The sequence below is a fragment of the Ambystoma mexicanum genome, chromosome 7q (assembly GCF_040938575.1).
Source record: "Ambystoma mexicanum isolate Mex_15411 chromosome 7q, UKY_AmexF1_1, whole genome shotgun sequence".
In the NCBI taxonomy this organism is placed as follows: Eukaryota; Metazoa; Chordata; class Amphibia; order Caudata; family Ambystomatidae; genus Ambystoma; species Ambystoma mexicanum.
In genome coordinates, this window is record NC_090941.1 from 46,487,305 (window position 1) to 46,505,020 (window position 17,716).

General features: G+C 43.9%; 1 protein-coding gene across 3 annotated transcripts in view; it reads right to left on the reverse strand.

Moving 5' to 3' along the window:
- Positions 1-17,716, reverse strand: part of OFD1 (OFD1 centriole and centriolar satellite protein) — a 1,295,367-nt gene that overhangs the window by 783,008 nt on the left and 494,643 nt on the right. For all 3 annotated transcript variants that reach the window (XM_069640569.1, XM_069640570.1, XM_069640572.1), the window contains 2 exons: positions 1,716-1,835; positions 223-296 (listed from right to left, as the gene is read on the reverse strand). In XM_069640569.1, coding sequence (XP_069496670.1) covers positions 223-296; positions 1,716-1,835 — 194 coding nt within the window. The remainder of the gene's footprint in view (positions 1-222; positions 297-1,715; positions 1,836-17,716) is intronic.

Consider the following 17,716-nt stretch of genomic DNA (forward strand, 5'->3'; position numbering starts at 1 on the left):
CTGAAGTGAAGGAAAACGGGGCGATGCCATGCATTTGATGAGCACAGACTTCAGTTGCACTTCTGCACATGCACTTATTTTAGATTTGGGTTCCTTATAAATACAGCCAAGGGGCAAGATTTTGTAGACGCGCCCACCTTCTTTATATAAAGCAGTGATAAAATGTATAAAATGGCAGAGGAGGATTGGAATTTGATCAAACAAATACATTAGACAAACAACCTTTATTTCTTTTCTCATCTTCAGCAATCTTGTATGTTCTTTTTATATAATCTTCCTTCAAGTCAATCTGGCACCTAGAAATACAATATGTAATTAGAACAAAGGGCACAAACATTTGGCAACTTCAAACACTATAAGCTGCAACTAACGAATGGTCCAATTCTACAACACAAAATACCTATACATGTAACGTTAATAGTGGTGTTTTATTTGAACTTTGGTTCACATTACTTGCAGACCCGTTGAAAATCATAACACCCCTTTACTAAATATTACAAAAATAAATATAAGAGCTTGATACAACATTGATTTTTTTTCCTCGGAGGCTCACTGATACCTATGCACAACGCTGAACTAAACATGTCCTGAAGTCCGATATTACCAATTAAAACAGTGCAGGATTTTAAAAATACTACTCATTTGGGGTGGGAGAATCAAAGAGGTTCCACTATATCCAACTCCGGCACTGGTTGTCGCACAAAGTGGTCAGGGAAAAGGGGTCTAGAGACCTAACAGCGTTGGAACTATCTCTAGTGTCTCCAACCCCTAAAGGAAGAACCTCAGCGCTTTATCGCCTCCTGGACAGAACTAACCCCTCAAAAAAAAGAAAGGTACATGCGGGACTGGGAGAGAGACCTGAGCCGAGAGCTGAATGTGGAGGAATGGGGGAACATCTGGTCTAGACTCCATAAAAGTACGCAATGCATATCGAACAGAGAAGGAGGTTATAAACTCTGCTACACATATTATACCACCCCAGAACAATTACATAAAGCCAAGACCGAAATTCCAGCAGACTGCTGGCGAGGGTGCTCAGAGCAGGGCACACTGTTCCATATGACATGGTCCTGCCCGAAAGCGGGAAGATACTGGAGGGAGGTGGTTGGTTACATCAAAGAAATAACTGGGCTGACCATCCCATTGGACCCTGGGATACTTCTCCTGGGAGAAACAGGGGGAGGGGAACTCCCGCTATCGGGACATATCCCTCGCCTATGCACCCACCTTCTCCTGGCTGCAAAAGTCGCATTGGCACGAATTTGGAAAAATGCAGATGGACCCTCAATCCCACTATGGTGGTCAAAGTGTTGGGAGATTGTTGTAGCAGAGAAGGTCACTGTAATCCGCTCGGGACGCTTGAACAATTTTCTGGATGTATGGGCTCCCTTTATGGACTATGCTGAAAAGTTCCCAGCGCTCACTAAGAGGCCTCCTCTCACGCGATGGCTCCAGGGTGGTGCAAACTAATAGAGCAGATATAAAGGGGAGGGATTTGAGGCTTTGAAGCATCCTGGGGAGGGAGGAGGGGAAAAGCGCAGAGGCATGGACAAGCTGAACCACTGTCACTTCTGGAGGACTTTCCCTAACATGAAGCTTGAACCGCGCTGATATGTTGATGAATATTGCACTGCTGATGATGTTGTTGTGTACTCGTGCTGAGAAAAACCTAATAAAAGGTTGTGTGAAAAAAAATACTACTCCTAAAACTGTACTTTAGGACTTCATTCTTAAGCTTCTGGTCAAATGTGTCTTCAATGTTCTTCACTGCAAGTTCTCTGCGCCGAAGAGCGTCCTCAGCACTTTTAATCTTTTCCTCTTGCAATTTCTCAGCACTGAAAAAGAAACGGAATTATAAGCATTTAACGTGACAAAACCTATGAACATACTCCATGAATTCAAGCAATATTCTGTCACACAAAATGTGACCTTCATTGGATATTTTGGCGTTTGGAGTACAGCATCTAAATGTCACTAGGTGTACACATTTAACAGATAAAGACTGGTAGTGCATTAAATGATTTGACTATTAATCAGACTATTATAGCAACAACCTCCATCTGCCCATTACTAACACTCTGGACATTCCTGCCCCAGTCATGAGGAACCGCCTGAAACTTGCCTCTAAGCGTAAACACCTGGTACGACTCTGAACTTGCAGCCCTGAAACACAAGTGCAGAGCTACGCAACGGAAGTGGCAGACCTCAAGCTCACCCTCTGACAAACTGGCCTGTCGCCTGCTCCAAAGACAATACAGACTTTCCATCTGCTCCAAGAAAAGGGCCCACATCCAGGCACGTCTCTGGTGCATCCAATAACACGGCTGAACTTTTTAAAATCTGCAGTGAACTAGCCAATCCTTCTGCAGTCTCCTCCTCGCCCCTCCCAAGCCCTCTGCACCGCATTGGCCACACTCTTTACTACTAAAACTCAGTACATGTTGAGCACCCTTGCTTCCCTCTCCCCCTCCCTCCTACACCCCCTTTCCACCTATGGCCCCCACCCTCCTTTTTCCTTTCTCACCTCCTTCTCCCCTATCACACCTGATGAGGTCACCATAGTTGTCTGCTCCATGAAGGTCTCCTTCAAACAGGTTTCCCCCTGTTCCTCCAGAATGTTAGGCAGAAACCTGTGCAGTTCCCTTAGGGACCACTGCAAAAGATTTAGGACTACAGGTGGTTGGCAGTAAACCCAATTGGTAGCAGTCTGCACAACCCAGATTTACCTGGTAGCTGTGGCTGAGCAGTCAGACTTCTCTCAAGATGAGTTAGTCAGTATGCAGAGTATACACAATAGGTACAGAGACACAGTAGTACAAGCAAACACGGACCAGAGCTTTGGTGTAAAAGTATATAATTATTTAAAGACACACTTGTAAATTACACTAGCACAAAAAGAGGTAAGTAAATTCAATACACAGTCACTATTACTAGATGTACATCCCTTATTCCTTATTAGACAAGTCTTAGTTAACACCACTTATTTCCAGACAAAGGTGAGTGCTTAACTAAAGATGGCACGCCAATAAGTTAAGAAAAAGGGAGGGAAAAGGCAGAAATTAGGAAAAGCACACAACACTTTATAAGTACCCAGAAAGGCAGGAAAGTCAAGTCTAATTGTGAGCAAAAAGTTCAGAGCCCAGGCTCCCTCTTAGAGAGAACAGAGCACCAATGCGCCCAAGATCTCACAGCTTAAAAGTCTTGAAGTCTTGCAGGGAGTTCAGAAAAGAATTAAGTCAGCTCAGAAAAGTTCAGTTAGCCAGCCTAGGGCCAACCCAAGTGGTGAGTGGAGGCTTTAAGAGTCACCCCACACAGACCGTTGCGAGGGAGGCCAGGCGAACACAGTACCTGACCCTTATATTCGCAGTAGTGGAAAAACCGTGGTATCCCGGTTGCCGGGGTGCTTGGCACAGGCAAGGCGGCCACGAGATGATCCGGGAAGGCAAAAAGACGGGCAAACTGGTTATCCCCACCAGTCAAAGGAAGAAGACTCTCCGGGCTGGAGATCTCTGTCGTCGGGAAAAGTGGTGAGACGGTTCAGCAGGGCTCCACCGGTGGCGTCGTCGTTGCAGGTCGGCTCAGCTTCTCCCTCTTCAGATTCTTTAGGTCCGGTGGTGACTTCTGAAGTTCCAGTCCCCAAAGCCCTGCTTTTATGCAGCAAACCCCCATTCATTCAGCCTGGCTGTCAATCAAACATTCTAAGTGGTGAGCCGGGCGGCTCACCACTTGGGCCAATCGCACAAGAGTGTGACTTGAGTTGCCAAGGCAACTCAGTCCAGGGTGCCTAAACCCCCTCCCACACCTCCTGTGGTACCCAGACAGAGTGGCACCACTTTTGGAGGCTTCTGTGGAGAAACCGGCCAAAAAGTGGAACAAAGGGCCCGACTTGGGTTGGAGTCACAGAAGTGAACACAAACGCTATTTTGGAACAGAGTTTCGGCAGAAATGACCAACCCGTGATTTTATATTAATTTAATAAACCGGCAGTATGTTCGAGGCTATATTAAAAAGTTGTAGCCTCGAACAATGGGAAAATCCCATAGGAAAATATTTGCGGTTGAATATAAAAAGTAGTATCCACTGCCACCAGCCAAAACTCGATCAGGGGGGACGGAGACGTGCCCCTTCGAACAACAGACCCCGGGGCAATCGAACTGCCCCCGACCAGTACGTCCACAATATGATGGTTTGGACTGGTTTCTGTTCATAATTTCGGACTAGTAAAGCCAATGGTGACTTTACATGCCCTGGGAGACAGTAGTCAGTCCCAGGGTATGGAGTCTATGTTTGGGGGTCACTGCACCGAGAGTGCTCTGTAACCCACATACCAAAAACACATGAAGCCCTATGGGGTAAAGGACCCCATAGCCCATAAAACACATTCAAAGTCAAAGGAACACCTCAAATCATGTCTAAGAGTGGGAGTAAAAGAGTCTCACTCTTATCAGGAGAGAAGAAAATAAACCCCAAAAATCCAGCAAAGCTGCTTGGGGGACTCACTAGGTTTGGGAAATTAGCCTTCACAGAGAATTCTCCCTAACACAGAACCATTAAGGACAATATTGTCTCCCTTTCCCCTGCACTTGCTGATTTCTACAACTACTCATTTGCCACTGGATCTTTCCTCTCCTCCCTTAAGCACTCCCTTGTGCACCTTCTGAAAAAACCTTTGGCAGACCCCACCTGTCCAGCCAACTACTGCCCTATATCTATCACCCCCTTCCTTTGGAAAATCCTGGAGAAGCTTGCCTTCCCCCAACTTACCTCACACACTGAACTTGTTGGTTGCCTCCACAACCATCAATCTGGATTCAAGCATCCAGAGGCACAGAAACTGCTCTTCTGAACACCCGTGAAGAACTGCTCTCATTTCTGGACTCTAACTCTCCAGCTGGCCTCATTCTACTTGATCTCTCCTCTGCTTTTGACATGGATAGCCACTCCATCCTCATAAAACGGCTCAATGATACCCTGGGTATCTCGGAGCGGGCACTGGACTGGCTGACCTCCATCTTCAGTAACCGTCTGTCCCATGTTATTCTGGACATTTTCTTCTCCCCTACCACTTTCTCCACCTGTGGTGTCCCCCAGGGCTCCAACCACTCTCCCTGGCTCTTCAAACCTTACCATGCTCCATTAGCACACCTCATTTCCACCTACTCTCCTATCTTCCAGTGTAACGCAGATGGCACACAGCTCTTCTTCAAACTCCCCTCTGACCCTCTCCTTACTTCTTCCATCATTCCGGACTGCGATCATCCAGTCATGGTGCACTTCCAACAATCTCTGCGTCAATGCCAGCAAGACAGATCCTTACTATTGGGACTCCTGCTCCCTCTTTCTTCCCCTCACTCTGGCCATCCTCTAGGGGCTCTTCCCCATCTCCTTCATCCAAAGCCAGGAACCCTTGGAGTCATCTTTGACTCCTCTCTTTCCTTCCTCCCTCACATTAAGTACCTTGTCAAGAAATACCACTTTCAACTCTTCCTTCTCAAAGGAATTCTCCCTTTCAGCCAGAAGCTCAACGTCTACAGAGCTCTGGTTCTCTCTAGGCTAGACTACTGCAATAGCCTTTTCCTGAATCTACCCTCTTCCTCTCTACGACCCCTCCAGCTAATCCAGAATAGGGCAGCAAGACTTATCCCTGGCCCCAAGCCCAGGGACTGCATCTATCGTGCTCTAAAAACTCTCCAATGGCTCCTAGTTGCTGCAAGGATCAAATTTCAAATCCCTCTGCATCATCCATAAGGCTGTCTGGGATGAGGACCACACTATCTACAACTTGCTCTTAATAAATTCTCTCCCTCCAGAGCCTCACGTTCCACTGGTAACAACTTTGTGTGTCAAGTGCTTCACTAAACAGAGGGCTGGTGGCCGATCCCTTTCCTCAGCTGGCTCTCTCTTATGGAACAGCCGCCTCCCCCTTCCTCTTCCTCTTCGTTTTGAGCGGGATCTCCCCAGATTCCGGAAGCTCCTGAAGACTTTCCTTTTCACCTCCTCCCTCCTTTGCTAATCAAACAGTTGCTGAGATTGGTGACCAGGGCCCTTATGTGTCCTTCTGGGCCCTGGCCTCCCACACCCAATCACCTTTCAGCCTCTGCCCGCTGCTAGCACTTGCCTCGGCACCCACTGGCCTATGCGATTACAGGCCTGCACTTATCTATTTATTGGCAACTGAGCACCTCTCCGTAGCACTTAATCCACTGTGCACTTACATCTGCTGCTCACTCAGGAGCATGAGCACTTACCTGCCCACTGCCTCTCCTCTCCTCCCCCTGCACTTGCACGTTCTGAATGCTCACAAGGCCTAGTAGGACCGTCTTTATCCTCACTGTTTTAATTTGTTTTTAAATCCCATGTTCGTTCCCTGTTGCCCTGTGGGCGCTTTGAAACACAATTTACTTGCTGCATAAGCCCTTTACAAATGCGCAATAAATAAGCCCGTTTAAAAAATCATCAACCATTGTTCATGGCCTGTGTTGGTTTATATGGTGCCTTCACCTACATGGAGCGCTACAGGAGCTGGAACAAATTGCACAAATGGGGAATTCAGGCAGTCTCTTAAATTTAATAATAGAACTGCACGCTAGAACAATGGTGCACATTTGACTGAATTCGGATGGACACCTTAGTGCTGCCATCGAAACGTGTTAAAGCTTAAAAGAGGAAAAACATACGAATAATATTTCATTTAAAGCACAAAATACAAGATAATAATTCATTTAAAATACAAAATACAGCATACAAGGCACAGAAACACTAGTGTATACGTTAAAACTGATTTCTCTTAGAAAACATAAAAGGATAAAACAAACCAGAGAAACTCAATTAAAATGCATCTCGATTCGATCATGTTACCCTTTTGCCTGCATCTAAGATTTCTTTTAGGAAATGAATCGCGGCGACCATCCATTTATTGTGCCCGTAAGAATTCATGAAAGGCTGCCAAAGTATGACATGCGCCTCACCTCGAATGATCTGCAATGCAGCAATAGGTGTCGTAAAGTCTCCACCTCTCCGGGCAGGGAGCAGAAGCGACACAATCTCAAATCTCTCGGGACTTTGTTCCAGGCACCCAAGATTTCTTTAGTGTGGATCAAGTTCAGTCTTAGCCTCATCACCCTTGACTGCCACGCTCTGCTTGGAGACCTATTCAAGTATTCCAGATAACTTCCGACTGGTCTGACATCAATCAGCAAGTCAGCGTATAGATGGTAAGATCGGACTTTATTGATTGTGTCAATCCAGTCCCATTCTTTGAGTCTCCTTTTCAATTGGGTTGGATGATGACAAATAGTGTCTTTTAATTTATATTCATCAGGCCTTCTGGAAGAGTGGGTAGGACAATGAAAATTTCCTCCCAAACTCGGAAACTTGGGGTTACCAGCCCTTTTGTTTGATGAAGATATTGCTATTTTTGATATGACACAAATTGGGTTGTAAAGGGCCTGACATGCCGTACATGTATATCGATTTCGTAATGAGCTACAGCTAAATATAGCCAAATCAGCTATTCTGGTGGCCTCGGGCGCTAAAGCAAAGAGAAGCTTCAAATGGAATATAGAGGGCTCTCCCTTTTGGAATATCCGATTTATGGTAAGAACAACAGGAATGACACTACTGCAGGGAAAATAAATCGGAATTAGTTCCTCTCTTCACTCAAATTAGGAAAATATGTTTTAAATATTGTATACATATCTTAGCCCCATTAATAATTAATAAGATTCTATACGGGCAAGGTAATTCCCACAATTCTAAACAGGGCTGAGCTTCTATCATTTGATTGGAAGTCTTTAAACTGCCTAGAATGTAGGCTACGGAAGAAACAATTAGGCCTACCGGCATCGCTTCCATTTGCGATTATTAGGGGTGAACTTGGCCTTTTATCACTGAAATCATATGTAGGCATAGCCAAGTTGAGACCTTACCGGAAGGTTGTAGACCCACCAAGAGACTCCCTATCCATCAAAATATTGCATTGCATAACAAATTATGTATTCTACTAAATACGTTTGCCCAGACCTGTGATGAATTACCTGACGACCTCGATACTAATACAAAGTGCCAAAATAGCGGGGAATTTTAAACTTAATATTGAACATCTACAATAGGCCTTATGGAAGTTCACCCCTGGCGACGCTAAATATCATGCAGGACCTAATTCATAGCAGAGAATCGTTCAACAACACCAACACCCACATATTGGTTGTATGTGACCTTAAGCTCCAATTTGAACCCCCACGGGGACTGGAGGACATATGGGAAGAACAGGACACTGCGTTATAGATCCCGGGTCTGATAACCGATTATCCCACAAAAACTCACAAGCACGCCATTGAAACTGATTTTTAAAGCCGAGTTTTAAAGTTGTCGGCGTGTTAACCAGGACCAGCCGGCAATGGTTGCTTTTGCTGATCAAAATGACTCATCCAAGATCGATACCTCATTATACCAGCTGGTGGATGGGACAGAATGTGTGGATTTGAAGTAATTAGTCAATATGAAAGTGACCACAACCCTCTGTCGTGCACTGTGCGGCTACCCGGGAGGGAAGTTACAAGGTAGAGAGAGCAATGAAAGCAGGGCTGTCCCAATTGTTGAACGTGGATATGCACGCTGCTTGGACAAATGGGCCAAGGTATTGGCGAATGACCACAAACATAGTATATACTCAGCCATTATCCCCGATGGGAAATTTGGGATCTGGAAACGTTCTTAAATAATCTGACAATTCGTTTATCTGGCGTTGGATCCTAGTGCATTCTGCATATATTTTGTATTTAGAAAAGCAGTCCTGATCCCAACACCATTCCACTATTTTTAGTTTCTTATAGACCCTTGTTGGATTGTTTAATAAATACCCGTATTAGTATCACCATCATCACATCAGTATAAAAGCAAAACAAAAACAGTACAATTGCTACATCATAGATTATACTCTTTACAACATCATATAAACGGGTAAAACGGGCACGTTATAGCAGTTTCCAGGGAGCAGGATTGAAAAGAGCACATCTTTCACAGTGTAAGAGTTCTCAGGTCATGGCATTAGGGAAATCTTCATCTGCACCTTAACCACTTTATCACCTAGCTAATCTAAGGCTGGTGGTTTGATCTGCTTACTTCTACTTCTCCTCAGCCAAGCGCTATGAATATACTTCGCTACATAATAAATAACATTAGGGCCATTGGTTGCCTTGCATAGGGCTAAAACATTATTCACTCGCCTGGTGCCAGACACTCTAAATAGTGGGAGCAGATGCAAACCCCTCAACATTTCGTATCCTTCACAGAATAACAAAGTGAGCAATGGATTCATCGCCCTTGCCACACATGTGACAGCGAGCTGAGTTGAAACCATTCCAGTTCTTAGTAAATGTAGCCACTTGTTGTATACTCAATCTATAGTCTATATACAGTGTTCTTGCAAAGGGTGGGTCAATTCTATCCAGGTATAATTGAGAGCCAAAATCTGGTTTGTTATTTAAGTATAGCAAACTCGTGCTCAGCTGGGCGGGTAAAACAGGTCAGATAAATGAGAGGGGTTGAAGATACACGACATGATGGGTATGTGTATACAAGTCTAGTATTGAAAACGAAAAGTACTCTTATTTTAATCTATTAAGACACACTTTACAGCCAGGACTTTGGTGCATCCAGAAAATACACAAAAAAGCAATATTAAAAATAATAGAACTGCAAGGAAGAGATTGATAGAGTGAAGTTGGTGGGTGAAGTATGTGGGATGTGCGAGGAGGTGTGATGATGAGCGCTCCAAGTCAAGTAGCCGTTCAGAGAAGAGCGGGAGGGGTTAGGTCGATGGATCGAGAGTTGCAACAGTGTGGAAAAAACGACAGTGGATTGGAGGACTGGGTGGGTTCGGAGTAGGTTGACGGAGGCGGGGTAGGATTGGATGTCTTGTTTTTGTTGTGGGGTAGTTTAATTTTCTGAAATTAAAGACAATACACATTTATAAAGAAGAGAGCAATCCTGTAAAGCAGGGACAAGGATCGTGAAAAGAAGTTCTGCAAATGTGTGCGCTGGCATTTGATCACAGAAGGAGGGGACAAACTAGAGTGGCAAGAGGAAATAAAGTAACAGTGCGAGACAGGTGATCCGAGACTTCAGCGATATTGAAATGTGGAACTCCAGGGCAGCGTGCATAGCACGCTTAAAAAGTTTGCCAGATGTTAAAAACGAGAAGACAAATATGCAGTGCATATGTCCCGAGTAGGGATTTCTTTGTAGCGTGCTTTAAAATAAAATAAATAAAAAAACAGCCAGTGGAGGTGTATTAACTAGTTTACATATCCAAGCTGTGGTTGCCCACATTGGCCACAAAATGGCAGACAAGACCCACATGAGGGTCTTTATTCATAACTCGAAAGTTACATTGACATTGATTTACTAAGAGCTATAGTAATGTTCGTCTGATGATGATCCTCCAGTTTATTGAGATTTTGCAATTCCTATAAACATCGCAAAATATGTTGCATCCCTGAAATTGCCATTCATCTGCCAGGGGAGGTCAAAAGGGCAGCATCGATGTGTTGCTTTGTGGGCACATTCAGAACAGACCGTTGATGTTTAACTTCTCACAGCCGACCATTTCCTGCCCTGAAAGAAAGCAGCAGCTGTGGTAATCCAGGGAAGAGAGCTTTTTAATTTGGGCTATTGGGTGGAAGCATTAGAGTACAGATAGAGAGAAATGTCATATGAGAAGGCACACAAAGCTTGAAGGTGTTTGGTTATTTTAATTACCCACCCATTGACTGCTCATGTTCATGCTAATCCATATAGCCATTCCCACCCAGTTCCCTCCTCATGGGAACTCTTAAAGACTTTGCACTCGAAGTGCATGTCGGTGTTTTTTTCAAAGCAGTCTTCTGAAAGTTATTGAAATTGGAGTTAAAAACATGCTACTGGTATAATAAAAATGCCCTAAATCAGGTCGGCCATTAGCCGATCAATGTATAAGTACGTCCTTCACTGAGTCCTGCCTTAAATAGGTCTGCCTTCTGCCACATCACTATGCGTGTCCTTCGCTGACGTCCTGTTAGAAACAAGCATTGGCAAAGCCAACAGTTGTGTCTTGTGTATAAGTAATAGGCATTTGCCTAACACTCGACCATTTAGCACCTGCTACCATCAATGGGCAATTAATAACACTACGGCAGTGCCTGGCAAGTGCCTTTCCCTACACAAACACCTAAACTGTTGTCATTCCCAATGTTTGTTTCATTCTGCTGCAAAGGAAATAGTTCAAAGCAGCATGTGCGAGCGCAAGTAATCGGAAGGAATGCCCCCAGGGACATTGAGAAGGCATAGTTTTGGCATTTTAAACACTTTATTTTAACATCTGCAGTCACTCAGACAACACAGGAAAAGTGGCACTGATTGTCATATGTATGCTTTTTTATTTCAGACTATTGCATTTGAATACAGATAGGGTGAAATGGCATATGAGGGACACTAAGCTTGAAGGTGTGGTTTGGTTATTTGCCCACCCATTGACTGCCTGTGGCCATTCCTACCCCTACCAGCCCAAAACACCACCTTGTGGGGACTCTGAGCGTGCTTTAATCAACCCTTACCATCAAACTTTGCACTCAAAATGCCTGCCTGTGTTTTTTCAAAGCAGTCTTCTGAGAGTTAATGGCTTCATTGGCACTGTAAACACGCTACTGGTGTAATAGAAAGGTGTAAACCAGGTCTGCCATCAGCCAATCCATTTTTATTTTTTTTATTTTATTCAGACAACCCTGAATTTTATAAAGCATTCGAATCCCCTTCGGTTTCTAAACGTCTTGGTTCCTCCCCAGTCCTTTGACTAGTCCATCTGGTGGCTTACCGCTAGCCTACGTGGGCTCTATTCACCCTCCTCAGTTCGTGGGTCTCCGTTCGACTGGGGAATCAATGAGATCGATGCCTGGTTGATCAGCTGGAATGCTAGTTCTAATAATTTAACCATGGCCACCGTCCATATGGTAGTTTCTCCTGAAATTAATCTGTTCCACAGATTGTCTTCTTCTAGCAACCAAAGGTTTGTTATCAGCGGAAGGAGATATGTGCTTCTATTTTGTTTGGTTTTGGGACAGTCTATCACAAGGTGTTTCAGAGTTTCTGTCACTTCTACCGTTTTACATAGACGACAACCATTGTCACTCTTCATACCCCAGATGGTTTTAATTTCCTGTGTCAGGAGGAGGTTGAGTCTGGCTTTCATGAAGAGGCTTCTCTTTCTTTTTTCCGGAAATTTGACACAGTAGTTCTGAGGTCTTTTCAGCTGGTTGAAGGTCGGAGGGAAATGAGTTAAGAGTTTGTTCCCTGCTGCTTTCTCTATCGTGTGGATCCAGTCCATCTCTTCCATTTTTTGTTTAATTCTGTCGGGATTTTCCTTTAACTCCTTGGTCTGTGCAGGCTATTTCGGTTAGCATCTCTTTTTCTGCTTTCAACCCATTTTTTTAGGGCTTCACATTTTCCGATTTCGATTTCTTCCTTGATGATGTTATATGCAGATTATGTGTCTGCTATGATGATTTTCCTGTACAGTCTCATGGCACTTTGGTCCACCATGGAAGCTAGTGACACTAAGACCAATTCCCGTCTGATGGCCGGCATGGAGGTGGACTTCGGCAAGCCTAAGACTGCTTTCCAGACAAGACCTTCCAATTTGTTCCAGATTGGACGTGGGAGAAGTTTCCATTCCATACACCAGTGTTGGAACAACTTTGGTCTTGTAAATGTTTATCGCAGGGACTAATGAGAACTTCCCGAACTTGTTGTCCACAGCTCCTGTTTGCGAAGTCAACCGTTTGGCTTTCTCTCACAGCATATCTTGCGTTGACTTGTCCGTTCCTGAGCTGTCAATTTGCACTCCAAGGTATTTGATGTTTTTTACTATTTCTATTTTGGTATAGTCTAGAAACCAGTCCGGTGTTTAGTTTGTTTACTTGGTCCTTTCTCGATTGCCAGAATTTTCGTTTTCGTTGTGTTTATCTCAAGATGGTTATCGCCAATGTATTTTGCCAGGTTATCTAGTTTTCGTTGCAGCCCAATTTTAGTCTGGTCTATTAGAATAACGTCATCAGCATACAGAAGTCTTGAGATGGTTTTACCAATTTTCAGCAGGAAGGCCCTAATTTTTACTTCAGAGTGCTGGTAATCTCCTAAGAACGCAATAAAAAGTGCCAGAGCCAGCGGGCATCCTTGTTTGACACCTCTATTCACCATGATCTCTTCTGATAGTGTGCCTTGATGGTTTAACTTGACTCTTATCTTCGTTTGCGAGTGGAGGGCTATTATTGGATCGAGCACCTTAGATGGGCAATTCCAGCCGTGTAATTTCGACCACAGCGTCTTTCGATCGATCTTGTCGAGGGCTTTCGAGAGATCCACGAAGGCCAAATACACCTTGGGCGCTCCTTCCTTCACTTTAGCTTTCAGAATGTTTAGTAGCATGATGTTAATCGTACTGCTGCCATTTTTCTGAAAGAACGTTTGCAGGTTCTCTCTGGATGGACCATTTCTTTCCCACGTCCTGAAGTGGACGAGCAGATGTGTTGCGTATATTTTGCCTATGATATCCAATAGCGCTATCGGCCTGTAGCTCTGAGGGTCATCTCTACTTCCCTTCTTATACACCAGGACAATGAATGCTTTCTGCCATGTTTCTGGAATCAGTTTTCTTTTGGTGCATTCCCCGAAGATCTTCCCGATCACTTCCGACCACTCTTTGGGAAACTGTTTGAGATCAACATTCGTCAAACCATCGGGACCCAGAGCTCTAGATGTTTTCAGGTTCCTGATTGTGTTTTCTATGTCTTCAGGGTTTGATACATCGACCCACACTGCTTTGAGATCACACTCCGTCCCTGGTGTGGTTGTGTTTGGGCCGTCAAATTCTGTCGTTATGTAGTTTATCCACTTTGCTCCCGACACTGTGTTAGTCTGCGTCGCATTAGATGTATTAGTCATGGTTTTTATCAGCGCCCAAAATTCACTAGAATTTGTCGATATTTTTTTCATCATCTCTTCCGCGTCGTTTAGGTATAGGGCTGCTTTATGTTGTTTCTGCCAGCTGTTGTACCTTTTCAGTTCTAACTGCCATTTTCCCCAATCTTCTTTAGCTAAGAAAACGAACGCCATTCTCCTCAATCTCCGCCCCACTTTTCTTTGTTCTACCACTGCTTTGTCATACACGTGCTTGAAGTGATCAGGATTCGTGATTTACCCTGTCCTTGGTTTTTGATATGCCAGCAATAAAGGAAGATAGTTTGGTCTTTCGTTGGCCTTGTTAGACGAATTAGTAGCGACTCTCTGATCCCAAGATTTTTTTAATTTTCTGAATGTCAGCTTCTGTTAAACAGAGCCGTGTTTGTTGGGTATTTAAATCAGTGACCATGTGATAGATTGGTTTTTCAGGTCCATTTCCCTGCCAAGTGCAGGACAGTAGATTGTGGTCGCTATGCACAGTTCTTTGAACTCTAAAGCGCTCAATATTCAGTATTAGACCTGCAGTGATGAATATGTAGTCTACGGTTGCTTTAGTGGACATTCGTTCCCACGTCGGGATGTTATTTTGTTCCGGGAACAGCGCGGCTAAGTCTTGGATATTTCTGGATCTAATAACTTCTTTCCAAGCTTTCCCTCGGACCTTGGTTGCTTCAGTTCCACCAGGCTGGTGGTCGTCACTCAACTTTGCCTCAGATGCCTCATTGTATTTCGCATTAAAGTCGCCACAGATGATGATTTCAATATTGTTAAAGTCTTCATATAACTGATCAATCGTTGCACCCATGTTAGAGCAGAACGTTTTTGTTGACATGCGTTGTGGGTTCCAATAGCAGTTTATTATTGCTAGAAGGTTAGATTGAAGGCCTCGCTTCTTCGCACCACATTGTGACCAAGTTGTCAAAATAACAAGCATTTCATATGCTTCTTTCCACTTTCTAGGTTCCGTTACGCCCAGGCCCGTTTTAATTGCCGTTAAAGAGGCCCGACAATGGTCTGCCAAAGAGACCCTTAACTGCTGGTGATATTTCCACTGTAAACCCATCAAGCATTGGTTTATCATCAACCATGTCTCTTGCAAACAGACTATATCATAGAGTCCTAGATCCACGTCTCCGACTGTGGATAGATGAGTGTGGCCTCTCGTGTTCCATGATCCTAAATTGTAACTTTCTTTTTTGGGCCACTCTACTCCACTTGTTGCGATGTTGGTCTGGTCGAGGGGCGGCCCTGGTCGTTGCTATTTGCCGCTGTTCTTATTCCAAGTTGATGTTAGCCACTTCCACGGGCGTTTCGATTGGGGAGACTCCCTCGTTTTCGCAGAGTTCCTCTCCTTTGACTTATTCTTTGACTCTTGTGCTTTGTAGCCTGACTCAATTAGTGTCTGCTGGTCACTATTTTCCTCTCTTCAACTTCTACCAGAGCCTTGTCTTTCCATTTTTTGTCACTTTGTCGTTTTCCATTTCTTTGAGTGTGATGGATTACCTGCAAGCGGTCATCTTCGGGTTTTGGTTTTTGTCGATTCTTTCTTTTCGGTCTCCTGCTCATTTCTTTCCCTCTTTTTTATTTCCGTCAGGCGAAAGCCCATTTGCTCAATTTCTTTGAATGCAAACTGGTCGATGTATTTGATTCCGGCTAATTTGACATGGAGATATGCTTTGGCTCTTTTTACGCTGTGATATGGTTCCACTAATTTGAAATCTTCTGTTCTGAATTTTCTTAAAGTTTTCATTTTCTTTGTTAATTGTAATACTGTTGGTCAATTTAATATTACAAACTCTTCTGTTGTTTCCACTTGTTCTAACTTAAATACACGTGTCTCTTTTGTTTTGGTTGGTCTTTCATCTTCCTCTCTTGACGATCCATATTGCCTTGGGCTCCATCTAGTTCTAGTTCTTTTTGTTTTCTCCTCATATTGCTCCTCACTTGGATATCGTTGGATTTTATATTGGGGATCCTTTATCTTCTTCTGTGGCGAGCGACTTTGGTCTTTTTCCTGCTTTTCCTCTTCTTTCTTTTCCTTGCCGGTGATATTCATACCTTTTTTTTGGCAGTTATTTCTGAATCTTTATATCATCCTCCATTATCTCACTCGCATTTTTTTCCAAGTGTTGCGATAAGTTCATTAAGTCAGAATTTGTCAAAGTCCTCCGCTGATCTTGGCGATCTTGTTGTATGACTCTCTGGTCGGCATTTGCTCACGCTGTCTTGCTGTTCCTTTGTGTGCGGCCCAGTTGTATTGTGTATTATTGCAGACGGTTTCAGTACCCCCATTTTTCCTTTGTTGGGCTTATTGTTTGCCTCTACCCGCTGTGCTGTTTTACGAAGGTCTCTTTTTTTGTTTGGGAGTTGATTATCATCACTTATCTCTTCTACGGGTGATGCCATGGATTTTTCCTTATCCATCAACTGTATCTGCAAGTCTGGAGTTTTGGGTATCCAGATGGTCTTTGCAAGTGTTAGATTTTTGTTTGCTTGTTCCATGGTCTCGATCTTTTTTTTTCTAAGGATTCAATTTTATTTTCCCATTTCTTTTGCTGACTGCTTATTCTATCTTCCACCGCAGTTATATAACTTTCCACGTGTGATACTTTTGTTATCATATTCGTAAGAATCGCGGTGTTGTCTTGAATCTCCTCTTTTATGGCTTCATAAAGTTTACAAAACGGCGCTAGTACAATGCTCATCGCAGACATGATTGCTAGCATGTTTGGCTTCTTGTTTGGGGATTCTTTTTGCAATGCTGTTGCGATGTCACTTAGCCGTCGTTTCTTTGGGGATAGTTGTATTTTTTCCGTTCTTCGAGAGACGCTTGGAGATTCCATTACTGAGCACTTCGTAGATGAACTCTGATCCTGATCTATTAATGGAAGACCCCCTGATGGTCTTTTGTTCATTTGATGATTATCCCGATTGCTTGATTCCTCATCATTTTTTTTCAATGATGTCATTTTTAACTGAGCTGTCACCAAATGGGGCTTGGTCCAGGCCAAACGATGCTCTCTTTCGACCTGTATTTGGTCCCGCCGTAGGGCCTATGATGTTATTTGCTCCGCCTACGCTGTTTCCAGCGTTTGCCCATCCGCTCTTTCTACAGTTTCACCTGGGTTGGACTGCGTCCCTTTTTTTAGGCGTTGGATCTGCTCGTTGTATGCTTCGAATCGGGGATCTCTCTTCGTTTCCGTTTGGTTGAAAGGCAGCTTTCCTGCCCCCTTTGTGTCTTCTTGGGTTATACCTCCTTCATTCTTCTTGTTATTAGCATTTTCTTGAGGTCTAGCCTCTTCAGCAGTAGGTTTTAGTTTTTCTATACAGAGCGTGTCCGTTTTCCTCCGTTTTAGACCTGGCAGTGTTTCTTGTGCCACTTCTAGCATTTCTGCGTCTGATACTTCCGTCTCCGTATTCAACTTTCTTTTGTATTGTTGCGTAAAGAACGCCTTTAGGGGGCATGATAGGAGCGGATTTGGCAGGCCTTTTGTTGTAAGGCCCCGCCTTTTGATCACCTTAAAACCCTCACTTGTTTTTGCTTTCACTTTTTTTTCTTTATGCTCTATCGAAGCGAGTGTTTATTACTCTCATTTTTGAAGAGCTTTTTTCTCCAGTGATGATTTGACTTTTTTTTTTCCCCCTTAGCTGCCATTTTTAGTTGTTCCCCATCCGTCTCCTTAATGGAGTCTTTGGGTTCCCCTCCCCTTTTACTTTCTAT